The following is a 9,166-nucleotide window of genomic DNA, read 5'->3' as shown; positions in this document are numbered from 1 at the left end:
ATCTTCCTGAGAAGGGGTGTTTGCTTATTTTTACTTGTACATGACGTCTCTCTCTCTGTCTCCCTTGATTAGAAATAACTAGAGCTCCTTCCTTCCTTCCGAGTTACAAATGAGGGTCCCCACACGAGATAAGATAAGAAGAAGGAATGAGAGAGAAGAATACGAAGATCATAAAGAGAAAGAAAAGAGAACGTCCTTCCTATCTAGATAAGAAGAGACAGACGAAACACTTGCATGCTTGTGAAGAGGGAGTGAGAACGAAAGGCTAGGAAAAAGAAGAAATTGAATAGCACCTACTTGATCTTCTGAACAAAGATAAATCTTTATGACAAGAATGAGGTGTATGTACAGTCAGTTCCATATACTGACGAACGGAAACTGCAGTCTTCTTAGTCTTCTTGCTCTGCTTGTTTGTGTCACCTCGCTTTTCTTTTCTCAACAGACACATCTCTCTCTCTCTCTTTGTCTATGAAGTCGAGAAAAGAAAGAAACTGCAGGCCTATCATGGCTCGCTCTCTCAAATCATCTCTCTGTCTTTTTCTATCTATCTTGAATCTATCTATCTATCTATCTCTCATTAATCTATCTAGCTATCTTCATCTGTCTATCTATCTTTGATGTATCTGTTTATATTTAGTCTCTAGAGTTCTTCTTCTTCTTTTGTTTGCTTAGTGTCACGTGAGAAAAGTTTCTTATTCTTTTCAAGGAGCACCTCTTCTTCATCCGATATTTATTTTTTCCTTCCCGAGGTGTATATACACTCAACCACCCAGGAGAAAAAAAAGAGAAACGGGATCTGTCAGCTTTTCACTTTATTCCTCATTCTCGACCTAAAGAGAACAAAAAGAAAATTTAAGACGAGGCATCTCGCCACCTTTCAACGTTCATCCCTCTCTTTCTAGATATATATATATATATAGAGAGAGAGAGAGCAAGAGAGAGATGTGTATATACATATAGGCATGTATAGGTTATATACGTGCGTGTACATATATAGATAGATAGGTAGATAAACCACAGAAGAAGAAAGGCTTGACAACTCAAGAGACACTCAAACAAAGAGGAAAGCAGAAAAGTTCATATAAGAAAAAAGAGAAAGAAAGAAACGAGAAAGAGGGAGATAGAGAAGGCATGCCTTCATTCATTCTGTTGGACTCTCCTCTTTCCCTCGCGTCTTTTTGCCGCTCGTTTCTTCTTCTTCTTCCTTTCCTTTTCTTTCTTCTTTTCTTTCTCTTCTTCATTAATAAGAAATGGTGTATGCGAATAAATACATCTGATATAAATCTCTCTCTCTCTCTCTCCTTCTTGGATCTTTTTCTTCTTTCTTCTTCTGCAGTCTTCTTCTTCTTCTTGTACGTCTTCTTCAGTCTGTTTGAGTTGTATTGTCGCTTACTATCTCTCACCCTAAACTTTACTACTAGGAGGAGCATCGGCGGGAATGAGGTTTATAGTCAGCCATCGAAAGTGTGACGCTTCGCTTCCTCTTCTTCTGAGAAATCTCAAATCTCGAGGAAAGTCGAGACCTCCTTCATCTCCCTCCTCATGCAAAACACCTAAAAGTGTTTGACGCAGATTCAACATAAGAAAGAAGAAGAAGAGACAGAGAGAGGACACGGAAGAAGAAAGAGAATTTGCGAAATGAGAGAGAAGATGACTTTTGAGAAACAATGGATGGTTCGAGAGAAAAGGAGAGAAAGAGAAGAATGAGAAAAGAACAAGAGAAGAGAAGCTTGTCATGGGCTGATCTATCAAAGAAACGGGATACGTAGGTAGACATCTGTCTCTATATCTCTCCCTATCTATTATCGCCAACTATCTATTTACCTCTCCGATACATACCTACATATATATATATATATGTATATATGTGTATATGTATGTCCGAAATAAAGCGGACAGGGGAGGAAGGTACTTGTGACACTGTGTGTCTTTCGTTCTCATCTTTACATAAAACTGCACAGATGTACATGTATACATAAATCTACATTTATGTATGTATGTAGATATGTATGTATGTATTCATGTATGTATGTATGTATATATTTACATGCATTAGTCCACGATGAAGAAAGAGAGCGAAAGAGAGGCGTTTCTTGGCTAAGACTAGACCTAGTCAATCGCTTTTGGATGCGTAACTGAACGAATGAGGAAATTCAAATCGAAAGATAGATAGAGAAGTGCAGACACTCGCCAACACACAGAGACAGAGAGGCATAGAGAGAGACATACGCAACCTTCTCCGATGCGTCTATAACGCGATACGCATGGAGAGAAAGAAAAGGAGAGAGAAAATTGTAAAGAGGAAAAGATACGTATCATATACATCTTTATACAGTAAGAGAAACGGAGAGGAGAGAAAGAGAGAGAGAGAGGAAGAAAGAGAGAGGTCTCTATATGGAGCTCTTCGTAACTGTATGGTCTACCTATATATCCCGCTCTAGAGCAGGCGAAAGAGACATCTGTCCGAAATACTTGATCTGAATAGAATCGACTGGGTTCATTGTTTAACACAACAAGAAAACCGTCTCCTTCTCCTTCTCTTCCTTTTCTTCTCTTAGGAAGTCGTGCGCAAGAAAGTTCGATAAGATTCTGTAGATCTTGGCGAGCTGCATCGACATCCCGTCGATGCAAAATCCTTGACGGAGGGTCAAGTATCACAATATCGAAGTCTCTCGAACCTGCACAGACAGAAAGAAAAGAATTAGATGAAGGAAAGAAAGACTGAGAAAGAAAGAAAGAAAGATAGGAGTGAGTGATCTTCCCATGCGAGCTGCTCTTTTTCTTCCTGACTGAAGGCAAGCGAAAAAGAGCGGAAGTTAACGTGAAGAAGAAGAAGAAGAATAAAAGGAGTCACTAGAGTATCTCTATAGGCTCTGTACATACACACCAAGACACATATACCGAGATATACATCAGACTTAAAGAGAGAATGAAAGAGAGAAAGAGAAAGAGAAAGAGAGAGAGAGATCTTGACTGTAGTGATGTGTGCTATTGAAGGAACTTTAAATTTTTCCCCTCCACCTTCGTCAGGCACGAGTGCATACACACCCTTACGTCATCTATCGACGTATCCATTTATACAGATAGGTACATATACGGACAAAGATATGTATACATACACATACATCCCCTATATGTCTGTTAACTATCTCTACCAAGAGACGAGCGTATATCTCTACACAGTTGTCCCGCCCGTCTAGTAGGCAACCTCAACAAGACTTTTAGATATAGAAATACAGAGAGATCTACCTATACAGAGATCTCTGTATACATACCTCCGTACGTAGATATAGAGAGATCCATCTATATAGAGAGATATTTGTATACATACATGCGTGCATAGAGATGATACCAGAGGTAGGTGGCGCGGGTATGGTCGTGTACAGTGAGAGAAAGAGAAGTCGTTACGAATGAAAGAGAGAAGTTGGAAATGTCGAGACTTTTGTCTTCTTTCCGTTCTTCTTATTCTCTATCTTTTACTTATTCCTTCTCCCAACTTCTTTCATCGACTTTTCTTAATGCTTTTTCTCTTCTTACTTTCTCGTCTTATTTCATCTTTCTCTTCTTTCGTGGATCGATCCATTTTATCTAGAGATTTCTGTTTCTTCAGCCATTCAAAGACGTCGTCTTCGATCACGTTGAATCGATCTGAAGTGCATGCAATCGAATTCATGTCAGCGGCTTGTCTAGCTAGCTGTACAGATCGAGGATTCTTCTCCACAGCTGTACATGTCGATGCTTGTCCCGCATGCAGACACGTTATTCCAAAGCCTACGAAACAAGCAGGGTAGACATACCCGAAAAGTAAAGAAAGGAAAACGCATGCGTCTACAAGACTCTCACGAGACATAGATATCCACAACTGCATGCTGTTAACAGACGGACGCTTCGTATATAAGACGATATAATTCATCCAAGATGCGACACCACGCACCCCCACTCACTTCTACTACTACGACTACTACTCACTCTCTCTGTCTATCCATACATATATATATATATTACATATATATATATATATATGTAGGGACAGGGAAAGCAGGATGTCTACACATCATATGTGGAGAGAGGTGTGGGTAGACATACGGAGACAAAGGGAATTCGTAGAGCTTGCTGCTGACGGCGTCTTAGAAAGACACGTCGTGTCGATTCTTCGACGTCAAGAAAAGACTGCAGAAGAAATATGATGGGTCTCCACAACGTCTCATCTGTAGAGAAGAGACATCTCTACATGCATAGACATACATACAGATACGTGTATGTGGGCTAGCATCTTTTCGGCTTCTGTCGTGTCAAGAAAGAAAGATAGATAGAAAGACGGACAACTCCTTCTTCTACCACTATGAGTAATCTATCTTTCGTGAGAGAAAATTTTGAATGAAAAAGAAACACATAGACATTCTCAAATGCAGCAGAAAGAGGAGAGAAGACGACAGGACGAAAAGAAGAAGAAGAGGCACGTAAAGTGAAGACTGCCTGTATGTCTTCTCCTAGGGAGTGTTGCATGCATCAGATACAAACCATAGGCATGCAATGGATGGTAGCCATACTATGACGACTCACGTAGAGAATAGAGAACTTGTCTACTACATGCATGCAAGCATATATGTTTAGACACATACATCTATAGAAAGATAATAGATATAGACATCTATACATGCACCGAGGTATAAGGCAGATGATAAATAAGATGAGTAGCTAACCTGACGGATAGAGAGATATCTCAACAAGACAGGCGCAACAAGCATACCTCTCAAGACAGTCAGCAACATCCCTCCTATCTATCTATATATCTATTGAGAAAGAGAGACTGAGAAAGAAAGATAGAGAGATCTAACTAGATAGATAGGCCTATAGAGATATAGATGTCTAAGTACAGCCATACAGCATGCACTCCCTCCTAGGTTTTTTTTCTTTTCTTTTCAGGAGTGAGTGAGAGATTACTTGCAGAATGGGCGAAGAGATCTAGGACCTTCTTCTTGTGACTTAAAGAGGCAACTTTCTTGCGGAGTTCTCGTCGATTCAAATGCCACCCTAGAGAGAGAGATACACACATAAAATACACCTAAACAAAGAAAGGAAGAAAGAAACAAGAAAGAAGGGAGAGAGAAGTCCCTCCGTGCATCGACAAGAGCTCTTCTCTTCGAATTCTCCCTCTTCCTTCTTGAAGATCTGCTGAAGGAGTTCAGGTGATTCGTCGGGGAAATAAGTATGTAAATATGTATGCATGCAAAGTAGGTATGTATGAATATGGATGTATGTTGAGATCTGTAAGACTATACGTATACTACACTTGTATAAAGAGAGGCTCGTTTGAAATCCAGAGAAGGTTTGAGACATCTTGAGAGGTGAGAGCGTGGAGTACGTCGAAGGGAAAGCAAGAGAGAAAAAGATAGAAATAAAGTTCTATACAAACATGCATGCATTTATGGAGAGATACAAATAGATATCTTTTACATAAATGGATACATATATATATATATATATACATAGTGCTAGAATTGGAGATGACGATGGGGTGTCAGCGAAGAGTTGAATAAGCAGAAGAAAAGAATAAAGAGAAAAAAGAAAGGGCTTGATGTACGAAGAGCGTATTGATCTGAAGACACACCTGAAAGAGAGAGAGAGAGGACAAGACTCCTTCTTGCTGCATCGTTCTATTTCAAGACAAGACAGGGATGAAAAAGAAAAAGTGAGAAAGAAAGAAAGAGAAGACGATACCTGTTTCGGGTGAATTGAGAAGATCAACAGGGAAGAGGCATCCATTCTCTTTGATAGTTACCGAGCTAGGAAAGAACGGGAGATCTACACAAAAAGAAAAAGAAGGAAAAAGAGAAGAAAAGACAGCAGTTTTCTTCTGGTCTTCTTTCGAGATATCTTATTCTCTGAGAGATGAGGAACGTGCAGATACACAAAATCCTTCTGTTGAGAAAATTCAAAAGAAAGAAAGAAAAGTGGAGTGGTCGATCTTTCATCTGGAAGATCTTTAGACGAAGAAGATCAGAAGAGACAAGAGGCAAGAGAATGAGAGAAAGCGAGGTGGAGATAGATCATCGTGTTTCTCTGAAGACAAAAGAGGAGAGCACGAAAAAGATGTAAGAGAAATCTTTCCTTTCTACACGTGAAAGAAGCAAAAGAATAGGAAAAAGAGAATGAAGAGAAAAACCTTCAAAACGAAAGGAGTGTACGTACACACGTACGCCGAATAGACTCCTGTAATGAAACAGAAGCTTCGTTCTATACAGGGGAATGAAGAAGATAAAAGATTAACGGGGTGAGGTGTATATACACCGTGTAGAGAGAACATGAAGCCAAGGGGGTGTTGTCAGTCTTTCCTAGTCAGGTAGAAGAAATCTATAAATCTCTTGACACGGAGCCGAATGAACTATGATAGGAACGCTTTCCTACTTCTTCTTCTCTTTTTCTTCTTATCTCGATACAAACCTTTCAAGTTTAAATACAAGACGAACTTTCTGTCTATAAGGCGATTGAAGAAGGAAACTAAGATATCATAGGTCACGTCATCTATCTGAAAAAGAGGTAATTCTGTAGATTTGTCGACTGGCGAAAACTCGAGAAAGAGTGAGATTTCCGTCCGAATCATGTATGAACGTGTCCTGTATGTACACCTGAACTTGGGAGAAATCTGAAGTCCATAAAAGTCTTCATAAAACTTAGTCGAAAAGAACAACAAGGGCGATCAAGAAATTTCACCAAAGAGAATAAATAAGTATTCTATCGTCCCAGATTTCTTTGGCGTCGTAGTCATTCAATACAAAACGGTGGGGTGTATATACACCCTCTCCTACTTGGGGATGTCTGCAGTACACTCTCTTCTTCCTGGTGTATGTACACCCTATGCTTTTTAAGATATGTAGGCATACGAGAATCGAGAGACTTACCAGTGATAACGTGGGGAGGAGAGAAGCACGGAGAGATCTTTGAAGTCGAAAGATCTCCCGTGTCAGAAGAAGAAAGGAGATGAGAAGAAGAGAGAGAATCTGGAAATTCGTAGATTCTATCTGGATGATCTCTTCGTATGACAATTGCATCTGGATGAAGAAGTCGACGAAGAGCAGAGACGACCAAAGGGAGAAGGAGATCCATACCTGAAAGGAAGAAAAAAAGAAAAGAAAGGACAAAGCGAAAGAAAGAAGGAAAGAAAGAAAGAAAAGAAGGAAAAAAGGAAGGATTGAAAGGAGAAAACGTCATTCCCAGTCCGCCATGCCCTTCGTTTCTCTCCCTTCTGGCGAGTGTCTAGACACCCGAAGTGTGAGTAGCTAGCTACCTTCATGTCTCCCTCGAGACACCAGAGAGAAAAAACAGCTAGAAGAAGCTTCTCGTAAATTCAAAAGAAGAAGAAGAAGACAGTGTCGATCGCCTTCTTCTTCTTGTTGTGCAGAAGACTTGTCTCTGTGAAATTCTTCATTCAGAGCTACTAGAGACAGATGAGTTTCCCCTATACATATATATTATAGTGCGAGAGAGAGAGAGAAAGACATATCTATAGATACGTAGGGCAGAGTCTCTACATATAGATACTACCTGGGTACTACATCTATACATGTACAAATACTTCTTTCAAGAGAGAGAAAGAACCTACTATAGCCTCTTAGGTCGGCGTACCTACACCTGAACTGCTCTTCTCTCTTACGCTGTCTCCTGAGATCAAGAAAAGCCCGGGCATAAGAAGAGAAAGAGAAAGCAGAAGCAGAAAGGAAGGAGAAGAAGAAGAGTTCGCATGTTCTTTCTCCCCATGCAAGCTTGTATAGACTAGGAGAGAAAAGATTCTTGTTTCATGGAAAGAAAGACTCTGAAAGATGAAGATGAAGAAGAAGATGACGAAGACAAAGAAGAGATCAGAATCCAAAAGAATCTAAAGGGGGAAAGTGTGTATCTTTTTCATCTTTCTCTGCTTTCTTTTCTATTTCTCGCTTTTCTTGCTCCTTATTCTTCACTTCATATCTTACCTCTTGTGATGGATTGCAGGCAGATGAACTTTCCATAGACGTCAACGAGAAGCCCTGGAATCTCATCTCCTTCACTATTGACTAGGCGACAATACACTTCCGATTCGCACCTCTCGATCTCTTCCTTCTCTTTCTCTTTCTTTCTCTTCTTCTTCTTGCTCTTCTCTTCTTCTTCTTCTCTTTCATTATACCTTGATGAGTCCGAGAGACTCCTGTTTCCATTCAACAGATTTTCGTATGCTTTCTCATCTGTAGATCTGTTGCAAGATGTATCTATCTTCCCAGAAGAGAAAGGAGAAGAAGAAGAAGAGAAGGAGGAAGAAAGACAATCTGAAGACAGAGGCGTTTCTTTCTGTTGAAGAAGAAATCTTCTTTCGCCCCTTGTTCTTTCTCTTTCCTCCTTAGGATCACCCATCCACTTGAAAGCTCTTGAATAGGCCAGGCGTCTCTTTAGAGAAGCCTGCAATTTCTTGAAGAAGAAAGTATCATTCTTCAGACACTTCTCTGGAGGTGTATCTACAGAGATAAGACGAGCGGCTATTAAGGCATCTGGATTGAAATACCCGAAGCCATATCTCTCTCGAAGTTCATCTTCTATCACGACCAAACAAGGAGGAGGGCGACGAGAAGAAGAAGAAGAAGGAGATGAAGAGGAAATCTTTTTCTCCCCCTCTTTAGAATTGACTTTCTCTTCTTTTTCTTCTTCTTCGACTTTCCCATCTTTAGAATAGAGAGAGACATCTAGAATTTCATTCGTGAAGACCCAGGGGAATTGCCTTCTTATGCGGCGCGTGAAGTTCTCTGATCCTGTCGGGATCCTCAGTCTTAGCACTCCACTACAGGATAGCTCTGCTGGCGAAGCTCTCTGGTAATCTACGAAGAAAGAAAGAAAGAAAGACAGAAAGAAAGAAACGGACAATGCAAGAAAAGGACGATCATAGTCGATAGAGAAGAGAGTCGAAAGATCAAGGGAGAGAGAGACTCTGTCATGAAGGTGTACAAGAGAGGGAGACAGGAGAGAAGAAGAAGAAGAGTGAAGGGGTCAGTGGAGTGAGTGGTCTGTCTCTTCGATAGCTAGCTAAGAGAGCTAAACCTCCCCTACTTCCTAGGCGAAAACAAAAGAAATTCTCAGGAAAATCTGTGTCAATGTATAGATAGGTACATTTATACATTTATATATATGTATATACATGTGT

At 40.2% G+C, this 9,166-nt stretch overlaps 1 protein-coding gene across 1 annotated transcript in view; it reads right to left on the bottom strand.

Moving 5' to 3' along the window:
• Positions 1-931: 931 nt before the first annotated feature.
• CSUI_007550 (ribosomal rna large subunit methyltransferase i) overlaps positions 932-9,166 on the bottom strand; it is a gene marked incomplete at its 5' end in the record, with an annotated part of 9,808 nt that continues 1,573 nt past the window's right edge. The window contains 7 exons of the mRNA XM_068067695.1: positions 932-1,553; positions 2,424-2,678; positions 3,538-3,771; positions 4,945-5,034; positions 5,722-5,805; positions 6,903-7,109; positions 7,971-8,843. Of these exons, the coding sequence (XP_067920331.1) occupies positions 1,405-1,553; positions 2,424-2,678; positions 3,538-3,771; positions 4,945-5,034; positions 5,722-5,805; positions 6,903-7,109; positions 7,971-8,843 (1,892 nt within the window). The remainder of the gene's footprint in view (positions 1,554-2,423; positions 2,679-3,537; positions 3,772-4,944; positions 5,035-5,721; positions 5,806-6,902; positions 7,110-7,970; positions 8,844-9,166) is intronic.

This window comes from Cystoisospora suis, assembly GCF_002600585.1.
Source record: "Cystoisospora suis strain Wien I chromosome Unknown contig_4012, whole genome shotgun sequence".
In the NCBI taxonomy this organism is placed as follows: domain Eukaryota; phylum Apicomplexa; class Conoidasida; order Eucoccidiorida; family Sarcocystidae; genus Cystoisospora; species Cystoisospora suis.
The sequence above is the reverse complement of the archived record's forward strand: the minus strand, read 5'-3'. Positions and strand labels throughout refer to the sequence as shown.